Here is a 20676-nt window from a genome sequence, read left to right on the forward strand (position 1 = left end):
ATCATCTTTCTCTTACCAATCTACATTTTGGATGTGACACCATCTTCTTTCCAGCAGCTGAAACCGTAAACCGTTACTGCTCGCAGATGCCCAGCCCTTTCAGTCGCTTCATGAGGAGCAGCTGAAGCAGGCTCTCCCTCCAGCAGCGACATAACCCCCCCAGGCCGCCCCTGGCACCCCCTGCCTGACAGGCTGCCCCTGGCCAGCGGGTCAGACAAATCTGCCTTTCCTTTAAAACTGTGAGCTAGGCGAAAAGAAGCAGTTACAGATCGCAAAGCGGACCCGGCCCGCCTGCGCTGCAAGGGAACGGAGGTCAGCCCGGCGACCCCCGGCGCCCGCCTCAGCCCTCACGGCCCCATGCGCACGCGCGCCGCCCCACGCGAGGGCGGGCCGCCGGAGATGGCCGGTAACCCGGATGCAGCTACTCCGCAAGATGGCGGCGGAGCGGGCGGGCGGCGCGTTGTAGCGCCCGCGAGCGGTCCCCGGCCCCGCCATGGCGGACCTGGGCCGGCAGTTGCAGGAGTACCTCGCGCAGTCGAAGGCCGCTGCCGCCGGCGGCTCCAGCACGGCCCCCGCGCCGCCGCCCGCCGGCTGCTCGCAGGAGGAGGCGGGGAGCGGCGGCGGCCTGGGGGCCTGGCTGGGCCCGCTGAACCCCTTCCCGCCGGGCCGCGGCGCCCCCCCCGCGGCGGCGGCGGCGCCCGGATCGGGGCCAGGCTCGGGCTGGCCGTGGGCGGCCGAGGCGGACCCCTGCCTGCCGGGTCTGTCGCGCTGGCAGCGGCTGGCGGGGAGCGGGCTGTGCCTGCTGCTGGCCGCCCTCTGCTTCGGGCTGGCCGCGCTGTACGCGCCGCTGCTGCTGCTCCGCGCGCGCAAGTTCGCGCTCCTCTGGTCCCTCGGCTCGCTCTGCGCCCTGGGCGCCGCCGCCCTGCTGCGCGGGCCCGCCCGCCTGCTGCGGGAGCCCAGCCGCGGCTCCCTCCTCTACCTCGGCGCCCTCGGCGGCACCCTCTACGCGGCGCTGGGGCTGCGCAGCACCCTCCTGACAGCGCTGGGCGCCGCCGTCCAGCTGGGCGCCGCCGCCGCCGCGCTCCTGGCCGCGCTGCCCGGGGGCGCCGCCGGCCTGCGCCGCCTCGGCGGCCTCCTCTGCGCCGCGCTGCGCCGCCGCGGCAAAGCGCTGCCGGTGTGAGTCCCGCGCCGCCGCCACGGGGGGGGGGGGGGGGGAACCGGCCGCAGCCCGGCGGGACTCGGACAAAGGGACTGAGAGACTCACGCTGGCGCCAGCCGAGGCGCGGGGCACGAAGACAGCTCTCCGAGACGGGGATGAGGATGGCGCCGTCTTAACGCCGCTTCTCTTCACCTTCTCCGCGTTCCTGCTGGGTTTTCCTCGCCAATTCTTGAGCAAGAAGAGCAGCGGCTGGCACTCGGGAACGGCACCGGCGACTGTCTAAACTCGTTTTGCTGTGTTCAGGTGTAACGGTGTTGGTGCCAGCCTGCCGAGCCGTCCCTCAGCACGGGATTTTGCCTTATTGCAAAGTCAGCTCGATAGCCATGGTCTGGAGTCTCTCCGGCTCTGGGTGGGAGCTGGCAGCATCCCACGTCCCTACCTCCAGTATAGGACCATGTGGCTGCTGCAGCCTACTTCAAAACGTGAGTGAGATTATGGAGTCGATGAAATGTAATTATTGACTTGCCCATTACGTGAAAAGCAAGTATCTTACAGCTGAGGTGTGCAGGGCTGACTGATGTTGAAACACAAAGACAATTTAGCAAAATCTGATCAAGTGTGGGGGTGAACGTTCAGAAGTAGTTAACTGCTATTAACTCATTTTTGTGCTGACCCCTACACTCTGAACACATACTTTAGTCGCTGTGTAGTGCAGTCATCAGCCACCTCAGACCAGTGGTGAATAGGAATACCGTGTCCACTGAACTGCATTCCTCTCTAAAAACCATCTTTAAAATACCATCCAGTAAGTGAAACAAACTTTCCTGGGGCTGTGGGTCACAAAGACTACCCATAACTGTAAGGGTAGTCTTCTTGCATGACGATCATAGGATGAAAGGTGCTAATCTTAGTTACGATGCTTGGCCTTTGCAGGTATTGCTGCCTTACAGCTGCTGTAAGGTAGCAAATACTTGGGCTTTAAAAGGGTAGCTTCAGCTGTTAGAACTTTATTTTTTATATGTATATATATTTTGCTCTTTCAACTTGGGCAGGAATTGCTTACTTGTCACAGCATGACCTTCAAAAATAGATTTGCTAGTAATTAGAGCCTGTTTCAGCTAGCACAGCTCTGTTTCAATGCAGAAACTAAGCAGCCTTAGGAAGGTGCTGAGTTCAGGCTGATGCTCCCTGCTGAGAGCTTGGGACTTCAGTTTGGGTTGTATACTGCACTACTGCAGATAAATGGGACTACCAGGCCTAACCTGCTCAGAGCCTAAGTGAGTATCTCACTGAGTATACGTGCCTCATACAAAATAAAACCAAACACTGCAATATTTATCTGCTATCTCTGCTTAGGGTTTAGCGTATTCACCTAATACTTGCTCTGAATTAAACTGAAATTGTTAAATGGGGATACTTAAATGTACATAGATTGATTTAATAAAACTATTTGTGTACCAAATGTCAGTATAGACATTCCACTAATGGTCACTTTTTTCCTTAAAAATGCAGATCAGAGCTATCTGAATAGCATTAAATTAGTTCTCTTTTTTACAACTTGTAAGCTGTAGTATATAAAACTAATTGTATTCCTAACAGCAGTATCAAATTAAACCAATCTTAGATAAGGTGGAGCTGTAAACTAGAAGGTAGAGCCTAAGGATTCTGCGTGCAGCACTGGTAAAAGAACTTGACCTGAAGAGTACAGAAGTATATTCCCATTAAGTAATTTTATCCATTTTCCAGCAATAGTGGGTCATGGTATCACAGACTGGGAAGCTGCTTCTGTCTCTCCTGCTGTGCTGTCACCTTCTAAGATTTTATACAAAACTAGCTAATTATCCAATTTTCTTACGACTTTTTGTGCATATTCCATGATAGTGGAATATTTCAAAACTTAATTAAAAAAGCTGCCCCTTGATGAAGAATGTTACTTAACACCAAGTACCATAGTGGTTTAAGAATTTAACCAACGATCAGAGGCAAAACAAGCATACTCCCTTTTGTCTAGATAAAGAAAGCTGGGTTTCCTATTATTAGGTGCACTCTTAACTTGTTTTGGTAGAGGACTGTGGTGTAATTAAGGACTAAAGCTCATCCTCTAAATCACATATTCTAACTGTTAGACAAAAAGTAACCTTCAGCCCCTTAAAAATATATAGGGCTTGTTAAAAAAAAAAAAAAAAAGGCAAGCTTTCCCCTTTGCTAATGAATAAATCATTTGTATTTATCATTAAAACTTCAGGATAGATCTTAACTCCCAGACATATACCAAAAGTGACCAAAGCCCTTCTTCAGACAGAGGTAAAAAGCAGGTGGTTTTTTTTTCCCCTCAAAGGAGAAACTGTGTCATATCAGGTGTATCTCAGCTGTTTCCCAGTTAATTCCTTTAAGACCATTCTGTCTCTCTGGAGCCCCATGACAAGGATTTTATAGGCTAGTGATCAAAGTTAATTACTATAATTTTCAAATGCCATTTTATATACTACAAATTAAAAACTAAGGAAAAAAAATCCCTACTTGTGACTGACTGAACCAAGAGAACATCTGTTAAGCATCTATGCTTTGATCTCTTTAAATCAGATAGGTCATCAGGACTCAAGCCAGTCTTCAGTAAATTTGACTGTATGAGAAGTCAAATAAAATAGCTGCTGTGTATCGCTGTGTTGTTGCAGGAGCCTTGTCAGCTATAGAACTACATTGCTATATTATCCTGAATATTATAACATGAAATTCAAGGCGGGGGGGGAGCCTGGTAGTGATATTTTTCATTATACATTATATCCTATACTTTTAATGTAGGACCTTTCTGAGAGCTGGCTTTAGAATATGTACTTACGTGATAAAATTTTCATTGAGGCTTTAGGTATTAAAGGAGCCTTTTGATAACCTGGTGACTGGAGATGATTAATATGAATGATTTATGGGGAAAACAGAAACTCATGGTTGGTAAGCAGCTTTATTATGAAATGTGGGAAATCGGAATAACCCCTCCTCCTCATTTCCCTCCCCTAGTAAAACGAGGAAACAATATCCTAAAGAAAAAGATACTTTAAAAATGTTACGATGAAAGTGATCAACTATCGAGGTTTGCACTTCCGCATTTGAATGCGCCAGACTCTACTGAACACCCCTATCTTTAAGCAATGCGTCCTACAGCCATTGTAAAACAAATGCATCCATATTAATCAAGCTGCTAAACTTCCTTCTTCCTCAGTTTCTATAAACAGATGCTGTTTTGAACAAAAATATTTGACTCACCCAGGTGAAGCATAGAATGACAATATTTGTCATGATGTCTATTTTGCTAGCAGTCCAGGTTATAACTCACACTATGTCTATGACAACTTTTTCTAAATGGTGTTCCACGTTTTTCTCTTTCAGGATGGTAGACTAGCAAGCAGCGGTGATTTCCCGTGTTTTGGAATTTTAACGTCAGCACCACTTGTAATCTGTAGACAGCTGTGGCTAAAGGTGAAAATGAAAGTTCTCTATAAATGATAAACCAAAAAACTAGGAATCAGCTATTATTATTTTAAACAGTTGAGATTTCAGGAGGTAGTTCTGTTGCTCCATCCGATACACACGTTTGCCTAAAGAAAACCCTCTTTATAGTAATAGGTGAGTAAAGAATCACACACTGTGTTGATTTTTTGTTAATTTTTGCGCAAATTACATTCTGTATTCATACAAAAACAACGTAACTCTTCTGACAAACTGTACATATAGAAACAAGTTTCTGTCTGGAGGTGAACTGAAATCTGTGGAGGTGCTCCATGTCTTACAACACTTAAAAAAAAATCCAGCTCTTCACAAAACAAAGTAGGTAAAAGAAGGTGAGGAAAACAGGGGTGGAGAGGACCAAACAGAAAGCTAGCTACAGTATTGCAGCTAGTAGCAGTTGACTGATGTAGGAAAAGACCCTTGTTAGGAACTAATGCACATTCAGTTATCCCAGTAAAGAATCCAGGTTTATGGTGTTGCAGGGTTACTTTATGAGTCCAGAGTAGCAGTCTATTTAAATATTGTCCAGCAAGGACTGGGTGTGACCCAGTCAAAGCCTCTTCTATCGGCCTCTTCCACCACCCCTAGATGCTCCTCTTCTTGACTGACCAGAGTTCATGTTATTTCCTCTTCCCCAATTACTTCCACTCCTTCCTCCTCGAGAAGGGTTACTGCCTCCTGCAGGGCCTCCACCAAAAGCTTCATCCCTGTGGAATCCATCGTGATGGTCTCCATCTAAAGAACTAGACCTCCCAGATTTTGGTGCTCTCTGTGAAGGTCCTGAATTTCCTCGTCCTAAAAATGAAGCACAGTCAGTTACTGATGTTGAAGTCTAAGCCATGCCTCTTCTCAGACATACCAGATGTGGTTCTTCTGTGGTATAATCATTCACAGACCAATGTAGTTGAAACCTGTCATTTTATGCCTCCTCCCTCTATACGATTTTTCTTACATAGATTTAGTGTCTCCATTACAGTCCAGAAGATGGACAGCAATCAAGCACTTCCTTGGGAATTACAGGAGATTATATCTGATACAGTCAGCAGTCACTTAAATGAAGTTAGAACAGTGATAGTCTTGGTGTCCTCAAAACTGCCAGGCATACCTGATTCTTATGCTTTAACACCATCTGTGGTTCTCTGTATATCTTTATTGCAAAATACTTTTTTTTTCCCCCTAAACAAAGACATTGCAGTGATGGATCAGTTGAGGTTGGTGGTGAAGACAATGAGTAACATTACTGTTTCATTCCATTTTTTGCTAGAAATAATGGAAAAATGCTCTACTTTACTAGTAACCAGGAACATAAACTACGTGAGCTCTTACTGCCAGGAACAGGATTTTCTACTTCTCACAGATCTTTTTAGTACTGATATGTAAATTAAAATAAAAAACCCCAAAGTCATTAGCTCAAAATAACAAGCAGTATTTTGAAAAAAATTAATGGTAACAGTGCTCTATGGACATGTGCTACAGCTGAATTAGGATAATTTTGCTCCACTTCATCAAGAGTGATATTTTGTTGACTCTGCTTGGTTCTGTGTAAAATAGAGACCAAATTGTTCCACAGAGTTTATAATTCATGAAGTTTTAATCTTCAAATGACTTTACCAATATAACTGAAGGTGACACAGCCCATATATCAAAAACTACTGCTCATGTTTTGTTTATCAGGCTTTATGCTATAGTTCTAAACTTTCTTTGGTACGTTAATGAGTTGTCTAGGCACAAAAAGTGTGGTAGTTAACAATTGTTTTGACTTCAATAAAAAATCTGATAAGAGTTATCACAAATTATTATTGAAGCTGGAGAAGGAATACTTACAGATTTGGTAAGATGCTGGCTAAATGAGAAACACAACATACAGTTTTGAGAGGAAAAATATTGATACAGAGGGATTTTACCAGCAGAGTTTTATTAAAAACATCTGTGAACAAATGATAAACCCTGCTGTTAATACAACACTGGAAATACAGTCCACGCAGAGGAGTGGCATACAGTTAAAACTAAATGAGCTTCAGGACAACAATAAGAGAAGTGGAATGAAATTTGGTGGCATCGAAGACAAAGCTGTGCAGTAGAGGTCTAACAACAAAAAATTCAACTATAGGCTGGCAGCTAAGCATTTGGAAGCAACTGAGGAGGATCTCTGTCACTGATCACTACCTAACAGTGGGTAGTCAATATGAGGACATTAAAAAAAGACAACGGCAATCCTGAGATTTATAAGAAGAAAAAGGATCGAGAACTGGTGCAGGGCTAATAGGATGATTGTGGAAGTGGCATACACAGTAATAGGCTCTGAACCAGCTATTAACTCCAAAAGAATGTATTTTGTGGGTTACAGTAGCTAGTTGCATGACAGTGCCATGTGACTGCTTAGTAGTTAGTTAAAGAGGGAAATATGACGTCAGGAGGTATTAGGAAAGAATAGAGAAAACAGAACAAACCCAAGTGAACTGTAGAAATCCATGGTTAAACCACGTCTTAAATAGTGTGTGCAATTCCTAGTTACCGCGTTTAATTTACAAAAGGATAAATTAAAACTGAAAATGGTATATACAGAGTAATAAGGATAGTAAAAGATACAGAACAACTTCCCAGAGAGAACAACTAAACAGATCAGAGCTCTGACTTGGAGAAGAGCTAGTTCAGGTTGGAAATGGTGGAGTTCGATGCAATCAGACATGGCATTCAGAAATAATAGGGATCAACTTTCAACTGTTCCAATTAAAACACAAGACATCGAATGAAATTAGTGAATGATAGGCTTAAAACAAGAGAAAAACATTTTCCTTTCCTTCTTTTTTTTTTTTAAAGCATAGTCTACTGCAATTAAGTTTTAGAGCTCTGTCCACAGCTGTTGTGGATGTCAAAAGTTTATATGATTCTTAAAGCAATTAGAGAAGCACACAAAAGGTAACTGTCAAAAGCCATTAAATATAAAAATAATATTTCAGTAAGTCACTGAACTACAGATCTTCATAGGTTTAGAGAGCATTTCAGGGACATATCACTACAGACTTACAGTGTTCTTAACACTCTTCGCTCAGTACTTGCTACTGGCTCTTGTTGAAGACAAGCTACTGAGCTTTGTGGATTTCTGGTCTGATCATGGATGGCCAAGCTTACACTCTTAAAAGCAGAGAACTCATAAGGAAAGACTTAAAAAAAGTCAGGGTTCATTAAGTCCAACAAAATGAAGGCTGAGACAGGAAAGATATTTGAGTTAAAGGACACTAGCACAAGCATGAATATTAACAAATAGCTATTCTGAAAATTAGAGGGAAAAAAGCTCTTAACAAGAGTTTTCCAGCTGGAGTAACAGGGAGCCAAAAACTAACTGCTTTTGAACAGGGCAATAAAGAAGAGGATTATATGATGCTGGAGAGAAGATCTGATGTCCCAGAAAATTCCTCCTCTTATGTTCCTATAAGATTGGTCTTCAGCTTCACAGCTGGTAAGATCAAATATTTACCAGTTCAGCTTTATCCCCTCTGAACAGATAAGGAATTCTGTGTAAGGCTACTGTTGAAAAATGTGCCAGTGTTACATAAGGTTTTCAATACAAGGGGCTTTTTACCTTTGCCCCTTTCCTCTGGAGGTCCACCTGGAGCATCCATTTCTCTGTGGTCAGAGGTCCCTGGTCCATCATGCCAGGGACGTTTACGTGGTGGCAACGAGGCCATGTCCATGCCCTGGAGCGAAGAAGAACGTTCTCTGTTAGCTGGAGAATGTCCCTCATGAGAAGGGTGATCTGGACGAGGACCTGAGCATGAAGAGAAAAAACAGGATAATAAGTAATGTTCATCTGATCATTATTCCTCATTTTTGGAGGCAGTTACTTAAATTTAGGTACTTTCCACACTATTTGGCACACAATTTTAAGTTAAAATTACATAAAGCTTCCACCCCCCATCCCAACAGGCAAACAAGCAAACATTAGATGAATAATTTGTAAGAAAGCTAAAGGTAAAAAAGGTTTAAAAGATGATGGGAAGGAAAGACGTGACAGATCTAAAGTGTTCCTTTCAGTATAAAATATTTTCATATATTTTAGAGACAATCACAGCTTCGTTTATTCACGTGTCACTTGTGCTAATTTTTTCCATGACATTCTAAAATTCAAGTTTTGCCCCATATGGGGTTGCCATTAGTAACACAAATGCAAATACCAATAAGCTGTGAGACATTGCAGCTGAAAACATTATTTTTGCAAACAATAGAGAAGATGCCATCCAAAAGAAAGACTATTATTGGGATTAATATACATCTCAAAAAAACCCCACGAGATGTGCTTCAGTCATCCACAGGTGACAACAACAGGCAGTTCTGGGCTGTACAAGAATTCAACTTAAGACTTTGAGGCCACAATCATTTTTTGTTCAGTGAGACAGTGGCATTTAGAGCCAGTTAAATTCTGTATAGTTAATTTTTTCCTAAATTTGGAAGTCCAGAGAACTATGTTTTGCTTTTCTCATGTTGAAAGACTGGTAACAAACGTATGAGGTACAGGAAAAAGAGTTGATTTTTAAAAATTGTAAGTGGTTATATTGTATAAGTCTAGTCTATTATCTAAAACAAACCTCACCAAATTTTTTACCTGGTTCTCTGTTTCCATCCCAGGATTCTGGTTTCCGCCCTCCTTCAAAGCGTGGAAGTTCATCTGGAGTAGGAAGTAAACCCTTCCGGCCTCCTGAGCAGTAAGAGATGCAGGGGACCGGCGTGAGAAGAGACATTGTATTCATGAAAATACTGTAATTTGCCCAAGAAATGTCTTTGCTTCCTTATCCTTGCATTTCAGTGTGGAAGAATGTTCCCCTCACCTCTAAGAGCACCACGACCTCGCCCCCGAACACCATGGTCCCTTCCTCTTGAGTTTTCATCTGGAGAGTCAAAAGTGTCATCTGGCCCAAAATCTTCAGGGCCAGGAAAGCCATCTCTCCCCCTGGGTCCCCGGCCCTCATGTCTTGAGGGTCCTCCTCTTCTGAAGCTACAAGAAAGAACATGGTACAAATCTGGTTTTTAGGCAGAATTTAGATTGATAAACTTGAGTCAGCTTCAGTTTAATAATCAACTCATTTCTGAACTGTTTTACTTAATACTATAGCACAGTTACTAGAATAGGTTTTTTAGGTGGAAAAGTGCTCATTTTCTGCCTTTGAGCACTTTGTTTATTCATTTTTCTAGTTTTCCCTCATATTTCCTTCTGTTGATTGTGTAGGTTTTTCATACCAGAAAAATATTGTTGAATATACTGCATTCATTTAATGAAAAGGGGGAAAAAACCAATCAGTGAGTGATGATAGATGTAAGGTAAGGTAAGGAAAAGTATAAGTGAATTTCCCTTAACTGTGGTGGTCTTACTTTCCCCTTCCCTTTTAGTGATAAAAACAAACTGAAGAGGTACAAGCAGTGAGAGTCATGGTTATAACAAAACATTCCAGCATCTCATTCCTATTGATTTGGGATTCTTTTGCTAGAACATTCTCTTTTTCATTCCATTCTTCTAAGTTTACAATTTTAGCAAATGAATCTAGACTGCACTTGGCTCTGTAGGGATCATAATTGCTGCACAGCGTGCGCAGTGGCATTCTACAACCTGAAGAGCAGTTTATCCAACTGCAATAATGAAGAATTTTACTTTGCAAAATGTCGTTATGGCACTAAGGTTGATAATTTCCTTCTAGTAAGTACCATGGCATCTTCAGTAATTTGGTATGATTGGGTTCTGCATCTCATCTTAAATGAGTGTAGCTCCTCCAATATCACACTGGGGTTTTAACAGAGATCTTCAGAGAGAAAAATGGTTCTTAATGAACAATTTCAGGTTCATTTCAGTGCCATTTCAGGTAAGCCTATAGATGGCTGCATGAATACTAGTAGTTTCATTTTTTACATTACCAGTTTAAACATTTGGAGTGCTTGTAAAAGTGCATACATGTTCTGTGTATTACTGCAACTCCAAAAGTGCGCGCTAGCACCAGTTGTTACGATCGTCTCAGTTTACAGCCCAGTTTCTGTGCAAGCACAGGTGAAATGTTTAGGTGGTGCTGGCACACTGGTTCAGGAGTCCTCACAGTGCAACCCCACACTGCTCCTGCCCACCCCTCAGTGACAGCACAGATAATGCAGAGCACTCTTGGCCCATTCACACTGATGCCCCCCCCCCCCCCCCTTCCCGGTTCCACACTGGCCAAACTGTAACCACCGTAATATTCAGATGGTGTTGGCTTTGTGCAGCATCCCCTTCCCCAGCTCATTAACGACACAGTGCATCCTATTACAAGCAAAACTTTAGATACTTTTATTTAGAATTTTAACAACATTAACCTTTTAATTACAAATTTAAATATTTTAACAGTAGTCATAACACAATACAATATTTTTAAACTTTTACATTTTTTTTAATTAAAAACAATAGGTCTGTCTCCACCTCCCAGAAAACAAACACAATACAGAGAGGAGGCTGCTGTGCCTGTATAGGTACAACAGTGGATGGAGGGAGTGCTGTGTATGGACAATGAACCATTTTACATTAACCTGGATGATTTGGGAAAACAAACTGAACAGTTTCAGGTACAAATGGTTCAAATAACCACATAGCAATATTGTTTAGCCTTGAAACAGCACAGTCCTCTAGATGTTCTTTAGAGGGCCTCCCATTTTAATACTGACATGGTGTGATTCTGCTTAGCTTGTAAATTACCAAGATTTGCAACACAAGGTCCTATGGCTAGCAGGAATAGGGCCTTTCCTTTTGCTTCCAGGCAATGTTACGGACACAGTTTAGTTTTGAAATCTATCATACCTATGCCTGACATAGCCACAGCTCCTAATATTGTATTATGTATATCCTTTTTCACATCAGTCACATGTAAAACCCTGCCTTGCATAGGGCTCAGTTCCTGTTTGACTGCTCTCAGATCTTCTTCCTTGAGGCCTAGGACCTTAATATACAGAACTACACACTGTGCAGATTAGCAGGCAGGAAGAGGCAGGTCTCTGCGGTAGAAGCATCATGTTGATATGCACAGGTAGAGTAAGAACAGGACAGGGATGAAAAGGACGGGAAATTAGAGAGAAACACACATACACACACTTCCCTCTCATGCTTGATCAAACCAGTTACAATCTAAATTCCAAACTGAGTCAGCTAAACGAGTGGTTGGGATTCTTAAGTTCACCTCAGCATCTGCAGTAAATGGCACCTAATTCACCTTCATTCAAAGGAATTCATTAAGTTTGCAAGCACAATAAGCCTTTTATAGCCCTGTGCTGATTCCTTTTAAACCAAACTCTCTGTACAAACACTTGTACTCTGACAAATAGACTCTTCTTAGTTCAGAAGTCAGATTTACAGGTCACAAGGTTCTTGGACTCTCTTCCTGAAACCTTTTTAAAAATCAGGATCATAACAACATCTTTTCCAGTCCCTAAGCATTTCCAATTTAAGATTTGAAAATCTCTACTGAGCTTCTAAAAGTGTTGTCTGCTGTGTCTTTTAGAATTCTGTAATGCAGACCATTCAGCTTGGATTCTCTCTATTTTTACTTTTTTAAAATGGCTTTAATTGTTACCTTCTTTTAGTTACTGTTCATTTCTTTTCATACTCTTCACACAAAAGGAAGGTACCTCTTTACAGAGCTAGGTAGAAAATAGCTAAAAGAAGAGCTGTATAGATGCAAAGTAAAAGGAATGTAAGAAAATGATTAAAAAGGCAACTAAAACACACAAAATTCACATTATGTGGAGACCACAATATATTTGTACAAGTACACGTTCTTATACATATAGAGTTGGTGGTCAGTGAGAGGCTTAGACCTTGGAGGCCAAATTTAATGCAGTTAAACTAGCATAAATCTGGAGCAATTTTGATGAGAGTTAATCTTGCTGACTTAGTGTAATTCCTCCATATTTACATTGGTAACTAGAAGCAAATTCATTCCTTTGTGATTTATTTGGAAATTGTGAGCAATGACGTGGACATTGCTGTAAATTAGATTATTTTTGAGTTCTTCACTTGGCATTAAGAAATAAGTCAGAAAGAGAAATAAAATTTCTACAAGCAAAAACATGAGAAAATAGTCTCAACAGTCCAACAGATGCTGTAGCTCTGCCCCTTATATTTGATAGTAGGATCACTGTTCCTGCTCCTTACAAGTATATTACATCTCATTCTACAGTCTCTACAGTCATGCTGTAGTTTGTGACTGGAGACAAAGTCTCAAAATCCACTTCTAGTGTTCAAAAGTTTGTCACTTTAACCTTCAAGTTTCCTCTCAGTTTTCATCAAAACGGTCTCAAATCTTCATCCTGTGTCACTGGATCTTCTCTACAAATTTCCTCCCTTCTCTTTACTTACTGTTTAAAGACACGGAAGCTGCTGTGTACAATGACCATTTTTCAAGTTTTCTTCTATTACTGAATGATTTTTATGGACTCTATACTCAGGTATATTAGAGTTTTCATTTCCTTATTGGTTTCCAGTTTATAAATCTGAAACAGATAGACTCCTTAATGAAAAGGAAACCAGGAAGAAAGAGCTTCCTCCATTTACCCTTTAACCCACAAAAGATGAGTAGATTTATTCTTACCTCTCATCTCGTCTTCCTCGGAACCGTGCATCCTCAGGATCCCGTGGATATCTATCATCTGAAGGTCTCCGTCCTTCCCAAGCACCAGGAGGCCCACGGTTTGAACCCCCTCCTTCAAATTCCCTGTGATCAGGAGGAAAGGGAGGCCCAGGTCCACCTCGTCTCCATTTTTCATCTTGCAATGGTGGGCCTCCTCTCCCCTCAAATTCCCGTAATCGATGGCCAAATCTCTTATCTGGATGGAAGTCGTCACGGAAGTCATCTGGTCGATCAAAGTCATCATGGAAATCTGGGTGAGGTCCTCGTCTATCTGGCATGCCCCTGCTGTCTCTACCATCACCCCACTCCTGGCCACCTCGAAACAACCCTCTCTCAGGCCCATGATCAGGACCACCACTGTTCTGGTCGTGCCTTCTATCTGAGAGAGGGCCCATGTGATGGTTTGGTGGACCACGGGAGTCACCTTGAGGGAAAAAATCATAGCAGATTTCTGTAACGTTTTCTAAAAACGCTCTAGGATGCTCTAGTTTGTACAGTTCTACAAAGCATACACCATACATCTCACGTTAAGTAATTTTTGGGGGAAAACTTTTCTTCTATGTTCCAACCCAAGTCTACAGAAGCTTTCCTCTCAGCCAAGGCCCTGTGCTCTGCTGTAGCCTTTTCTGTCTAAAGGCACTGCACTGGAACAGCCTCTTTTAGGAGAATTACTCACAGAAGAACAGACAACATATTTAATTACCTTTATTAAGACCAGGTCCTTGGTTGTGAGGGCCAAGACGACCTTGTCCTCCCTGCTGCCCCAGTCCTGGTATCAGTGGTGGAGGACCTGGGTTCTGTCCGTCCTATAAGCACATAATAAGAAAAGCCATGTGAATTGCCATGCGTGAGTATTTTTGCTTTTAAGTATTTTGTAAGGGGGCAAAACATTTTCCTTGACATAATGACTGCATCTTCACAGGTCTTGCAGTAGAAACAGCTGATTTCCCAATGGTGTCAGCCTAATTTTTCAGACATTCACATCAGTAATGCTTTTCAGTCACTGTCTGAGAAACACATAATTTTATAGGAAACTTAGCATTTCAAGAACTAGTATTTTACCTGTAACAACCAAAGATGATAAAGATCATATTCTGGCTGCCTGTTAGAGAAGATGAGGAAACTGTGTATATTTGTTTGAAAAATATCAGGTACTGATTTATATGCAGTTAAAGAGCTGCATAGACCAAAGACTTCCTTTGGAAATGAACAAAAAAATGAAGCAATGAAAAAATAAAAATATCGAGAATGTCAGGACAGGGGGGACAACAACAGGGCCATAAGAGAACCTCTCCTATAAACCTTTGTAAACTGTTAACATGGAAATACTTGAGTTTCATTTTTAACATGCTGGCAAAGTTTGTTTTTCTTAATTCTAATTCTAGGATCAAAAGAAAGTACTAATACTTGACTAAGCACCAAGAGACAAGTTGTTAATGGGTTACTAAGCAATGACAGGGCTAAAGGCAGAAGCTGCAGTCACCTGCTTTTCTCAAAGCATAAACAGTAGAGTGAGCAGAGGTTTGTGTAAGTTATAAGATCCCAAAGAAAAAATAAAGTATAAGTCTTTTGTTATTTTCTCTCTTTTTTTTGTGAATTTTAAAGGACAAAATAATGTTCTTTAAATTCAGCTACTGTGTCAGACCCATGAAATATTTCTACAGGTACCACATTTACACTGGACCCACTATGATAACATTGGTTGGGAACCAGTGTGGTTGAACTGTCTGATTCTGCCTTTAAACAGCAAAGGCCAGACAAAAAGTCATCCTTCGGGGTTTGTACTTGACTGGAACTAAAAGGGGGCATGTACATAATTTACGCTGTTGCAATGAGATCCAAGAATAAAAATGTATCACTGTGAACAAGACAGAGTAGAAACTTGCAAGATTGCTATACAAAACCTTTTTATGTTGACCATCACCAAAAAATTCCCCCCAAAACCCATACCAGAAAACCCTAAACATGTAATATTTTTTTCCTAGACGTGTCTAATATGTAAGATTTAGACTTGGTCTTTATATTGGCTTGTAAAAAACCCTCCAGACTGCAGGTAGTTTGTAAATACTTAAAAACCTATACTCCATCACTGTCATTGTACTCATAATTACACTGCTTAATCTCTCCAAGAATCAAAGTTAAATAATTTTCATGCTCTACATTTATTTTTGAGAAACACTACCTTTTTTTTTTTCTGGTTGCAGAGAAGCAATATGTTCATTTGTGTATTTTTCCCATCATATCTTGAAATACTGGTTTTAAATTAAACATTTATATTCAACTGCAATATAGGTGACAAACACAAAAAAGCACACAAATATATACTACAAACATCACATCTGCATCGAGCAATTTTGTAAGGACTTTGAAAAAAAGCAAGATAAAAGACCTGGTCCAATGCCTATTAGAAAACCAAAAAAATACTTTCCTAGTGACTGAATGTTGAGTTGAGTCCAGAACAAATAAATTCTCTGACTAGGTACGATCCGGCTATTGTAGTGCTTCTGCCATTCTTGACCAAAACCTCGCTGGAGTTCCATGATTTCTCATATATTTAGCATATGCTTACTTACAATAAACTTTATTGAAATTCTTAAATTTATGCTACTAGTGTTTAACCAAAGCAGCAGTTTTTAGCACTCACTAAATGTGTTTCCCTAGCATTCAGCAAAAACCTCTAGTCCAAATAAATCATGCTTTGACAAGATAGGAAGACAGAGCCGTAACACTGCATTTTCACGTGCCTTTCATTTCAAAATACATTCTGGGCCCCAAACTGGTCTTGAAACTGAAACACAAATACGTACAGCTCAGAAGGAGATACCGTGCTAAAAGCTGCCTTGCGTACCCCACACCTCGAGGCGGGTACATCTGGAGCGCTTCACACCGCCTCCACTGTCGGCTCAGGGATTCCCCAACGCGGGCTGAGGTTCTGCACCAGTCAGATAAGCTGGTGCAGCAGAACGCAACTGCTCCACGTTACTGGCGTATCTACCCTATATATGCAAATGGCGCAGCCATTTTATGATAGCCATCTGTATTAATTAAAACTATGCACTGAAGGGGGAAAGAATTATTTATATTCACCCATAAGAAAAATTTGCATTTCTTCTAAAATCTGCACAAGCTCCTAAAGTTTATCTATGTGGACAAGAGACTTGGCCTGAAGTATTCGTACCTCACTCAACCAGTGAGCTGAAATTCAGCACATCTATAAGGAATGTGAGATGATCAAATCTAAATTAGCAATAGCAAAAGAGCTCCAAAGTGCCACTGCTAACTTGGGAATATTCTATTTATCCATCTGCATTTTAATATCAACACGCCTATCTCCAGAATAAGATTTTGACAATCACATCTCAGGCAATTTCCTTCTCATAAACAGTTCTCTATTCCATTTCATGCTTGCAGAAGGTAGCAGATCTCACATTCAGGAAGAGATGTACATTTCGCCCACACACTCTGCAGTAAAACTCTGCTTTCCAGTGTATAGCACATGCAGGTAATAGTGGTATCTTATATGGAGATTAACCTTTACAAATACGTATAAATGTTCAGTATTAATGTCACAAGCCCTTGATAAAGCAGATATATATTCATACACTCCTGCTACTGAAAAGGAAGGCAAGTGATTTGTACAAGCTTACAGAAGATAAATGTCAAATTCAGAACAAAAAACAAGCTAAAGCCTATTGTTTAGAAAATCACAGATAGGACCTTTTTAAATAGGAACTACTATTATATTCATATTACAAAGAAGAAAACTGGAGCAAAAACTGACATTACGAATTTTAAAATCTGTTCATTTTTAAAAGACATTACCATACTAAAGCTGCACAAGGAAGGAAAAATGGTCAAAAATACCTTGCCTTGTCTTTTTCTAATATGTGTAAAAGACTTCAGGATAGCAGTATTCATTGAAAATAACCGGCCACCTGTCAAAAGCAACTTACTGAATTCTGACGAGAGTGTTAACAGCAGGATCAGACAAGGACAGCCCTACACATATACGTAAACACACACAAACTTTTATACACACACAAGCTTGGTAATTATTCTCAAAGCAGAAAAGTTAGTCTCCCTGGGACAGCAATGAAAAACACTATGCTAGTTTAAGTCAGTTGTGGAACCAACTCTTGTTCGCTTAACTTTGATGCTTTTGAAATCTCAGCAATAGTGTCACATTAACAGACTTCTGGAGGGAATTATTGCTGATTTGTAAGGAAAAAATATTCAAATAAAACCACAATTTGTAGCCTACTCTGCCTCAATCTGAAATGGAATCACTGAGCTAAAGCTCATTTCAATATGTCATTACTCATTGTGATTGGTACTGGACTACACACTAAGGACTATACACATACCTGTTTAAAGCTTTAACTAGAAACTATTGAGTGCAAGTCTAAAAGAGTTAATTCTGTTTAAAAAACTGCACACATTTTTTAAAATTGAGTAAGTAGAATTTTTCTCCAAACATCCTCTTCAAAATTCACCTTAAAGCTGAAGACAATCAAGAGAAATTTTAAGTACAGAATCAGTGCCATACAAATAGGAACTTATAAGAGCTAATAAATACAGAAAGCTCTGCATTATCTGTGGTAGACCAGAAGACAGAATAAGCCCGTTATGAAAGATGCTGAAGAAGGCAGAGCAGCTTGCACCCGGTACTGAACCAGACTTCATCAAAACCTGACTTGATTCCTGCAGAATTGCTCTGTCTATAAGTGACACTCTCCAGTATTCCAGGTCAGCTAAGCGCAAGTATATTGCTGAGCTGGTGAACCCTCCTGGAGCTGAGTGCCAAGGCAGCACAGCACAGGGACATCTAATCAGCAGCACAGCAGTCAGCACACATCCAGGCCATGCTCAGCAGTTCCAGCTCAGCGCTCACCCTACCAGACCTGGGCTAGTCCTACACAAACCTGTCTCATACCTGTGCTCCCTCTTGTGCTTCTCGGCAAATGGCGCAGGAACAAGTTAACAGTGTACAAGGCCAATCTCTTAACTTGTGCTCCGGAAAGTACAAAGGTGGCTAAATGATTTCTATACCAAGGTAGGAAGCAGGATAGCTGTGTTCCTGTACGCTTAGTTTGAACTGGTAAGTTCAACCAGACCTAAGCTGATTCCAGGTATGTCAGCATCTATGGTAAATCCATCCCATAGTTCGGATTAACTACTCTGGGACAACTGAGAGTTGGCAGTAACTTGCTTTAATTAATACATATGAGTTTTCTTATGTTCAGTTTGCTTAAATTCAACTTTTATTAGTGCTTACCTACTCCCCAGGAAATTCCCCATTTAAGACAGTTCAGTATCTTTAAATTAAAAAAACTGGAGTTTCTTTTAAGGTTATATATTTTCATAGCAGACTGATTTCTGCACCAGTATTTCCAATAATCCCTTTTCTACAGTTACCTCTGCTGTTTCCAAACTACATAACTCTTTTCATTATCATTTAAGTTTTCCTGAGGCCTCAGTCTTGCAAGTATACCAAACCTCCAGCCTCTCGGCTCTTGCTTTGCATTTCTACTGCGTGATGTTATCATTCCTACGTTCTTAACACTCTTCTTGTTACACAGACCGACACATACCTGATTAAATGGGGGACGAGGCCCATCACCCAACAGAGGCGTTTTCTGCTGCTGGAAAGGCAGAGGGCCCTGGGAAGGGTGCGGCCCCCTTGAAGGGTTCGGTTGTCCCTGAGGTCCTTGCATGTTTCCTTGAGGCCCTACTAAAGAGCCTTGTGGAGGTCCCTGCTGGCCTTGTGGACCTGGTGGCCCACGCAATTCTTGTGGCGGTCCTAACATTGTACCTTGAGGCGGGGGTCCCTGGAGGCCCCTCATCTCCTGGGGACCATGTCCTAGTAAACCACTTTGCATATGAGGACCTCTCATTTCTTGCGGATGACCCATCATCATCCCTTGTGGAGTAGGTCCCTGGTTATCTCTGGGTCCTGGTGGACCCTGCATCCCTCTTGGATTAAGTCCCATCAAAGGCCCTTGAGATATAGGGCCCTGCATCCCTTGAGATCCTGGAGCTCCTTGCATGCCATGAGGAAGAGGTCCTTGCATTCCTCGGGGACCAGGTGGCCCTTGCATTCCTTGACCACCAGGGGGACCTTGAGGACCCAAGTGACCTTGTGGGCCAGGCGGACCCTGCGGTCCTAAATGAGTCTGAGACCCAGGTAGACCCTGTGGTCCTAAGTGGCCTTGTGGGCCTGCATTACCCTGTGGACCTGGAGGCCCCATTGGCCCATGAGGGCCAGGATGTCTCTGCATTCCTTGATGTCCATGTAAATCCTGAGGCCGTGGCATTCCTTGTGGAGGCCCTTGGGGGCCTGGAGGTCCTTGTGGTCCCATGAACCCTTGTGGACCTGCAGCTCCTTGATGTAATGGAGGACCTTGAGGTCCCATTTGTCCTTGGGGTCCTGGAGGTCTGAACTGTCCTTGTGGACCAGGAGGTCCCATCTGAGGCATATTCATTGGCATCTGCTGAGGTGGAAGGGGCTGCTGAAATCCTTGAGGCATCTGTGACATCGGGCCTTGCCCTGGAAAAGGCTGGGGTCCATGAAGAGAGCCTCCTGGAGGTGGCGGCTGCACTTGCTCAGCTTGTTTTTGTGCAAGTCTCTCAATCTTCAGTTGCTGTCCAAAAAAAGACACCCAGAAAATCAACTAAGTGCAGAAGTATATGTAACAACTAAAAATCAGAAGCATTCATCTAATTTCTCAGGAGTTTAAAAAGATTTAAGTGCTTTTCTCTTAATTAACAGAAATACAACTAAAGAGATCCATAGATCAGTATTTATTAACTGAAATGTGGGGGCCTCACTGAAGGTTTCGTAGCATCATGCATTAAGTCCAATATCCTGTTCAATTAGATGTTTTTTTGAAAAAAAGGTGAAAACAGTACTGCAAAAGCAAGCTATGCATTTTAGCGTTGAGGTCTAAATATGTCACATAAAGAACTAAAACAAATTTGCTAATAACTGTCTTTACATACATACCTCCAAGAGTTGTGGGTTTGTGTACTGAAGTGCTGCCATTTCCTGTTCAATCTCCGCCTGTGTCTTCTTTTTCTCCTCCAGCTTAATATCCTCCTTTCTATCATTCAATGGCTCAGGTGGGGGAGGCAAAGGAACTTTATTCTGCATCCATGCCTATAAAGAATAGTAAAGATTAATTCTGTGGAACAACAGGTATGCAATATATTGCTGTGCTGGGAAAGGATATGCTGGAATGCTAGTATGGATAGTAGTATGGATATTCAGGAGCTAAAAACAATGCTGAATAAAACTTCCGTATCTTATAACATCCTATTTTCCAGGTACAGATACAAGATATAAGGCATTTAACCAAATATTTTATGCTTCAATAAGTA

At 41.9% G+C, this 20676-nt stretch overlaps 2 protein-coding genes and 1 long non-coding RNA gene across 3 annotated transcripts in view; 2 read left to right on the plus strand and 1 right to left on the minus strand.

Annotated features, from left to right (window-relative positions):
• Nucleotides 1–493: 493 nt before the first annotated feature.
• SFT2D3 (SFT2 domain containing 3) lies at nt 494–1180 on the plus strand. Its single transcript, XM_050902844.1, has one exon. The coding sequence runs from the start codon at nt 494–496 to the stop codon at nt 1178–1180; it is 687 nt and encodes a 228-aa protein (XP_050758801.1).
• Nucleotides 1181–1287: 107 nt separating this feature from the next.
• LOC127020116 (uncharacterized) lies at nt 1288–10079 on the plus strand. Its single transcript, XR_007767015.1, has 3 exons — nt 1288–1641; nt 4544–4780; nt 9290–10079. It is a non-coding gene; the product is annotated as an uncharacterized LOC127020116 (long non-coding RNA).
• The window catches only part of WDR33 (WD repeat domain 33), a 71434-nt gene continuing 55514 nt past the window's right edge, over nt 4757–20676 (minus strand). The window contains exons 16-23 of the mRNA XM_050902570.1: nt 20303–20455; nt 18891–19940; nt 14003–14105; nt 13261–13723; nt 9490–9656; nt 9267–9359; nt 8247–8432; nt 4757–5458 (exon numbers count right to left, since the gene is read on the minus strand). Of these exons, the coding sequence (XP_050758527.1) occupies nt 5226–5458; nt 8247–8432; nt 9267–9359; nt 9490–9656; nt 13261–13723; nt 14003–14105; nt 18891–19940; nt 20303–20455 (2448 nt within the window). The 3' untranslated portion in view covers nt 4757–5225. The remainder of the gene's footprint in view (nt 5459–8246; nt 8433–9266; nt 9360–9489; nt 9657–13260; nt 13724–14002; nt 14106–18890; nt 19941–20302; nt 20456–20676) is intronic.

The sequence above is a fragment of the Gymnogyps californianus genome, chromosome 10, assembly GCF_018139145.2.
Source record: "Gymnogyps californianus isolate 813 chromosome 10, ASM1813914v2, whole genome shotgun sequence".
Classification (NCBI taxonomy): Eukaryota; Metazoa; Chordata; class Aves; order Accipitriformes; family Cathartidae; genus Gymnogyps; species Gymnogyps californianus.

Bases quoted from the DNA above. Each gene is read 5' to 3' on its own strand.
- SFT2D3 (XM_050902844.1), top strand. From the start codon at position 494: ATGGCGGACCTGGGCCGGCAGTTGCAGGAGTACCTCGCGCAGTCGAAG.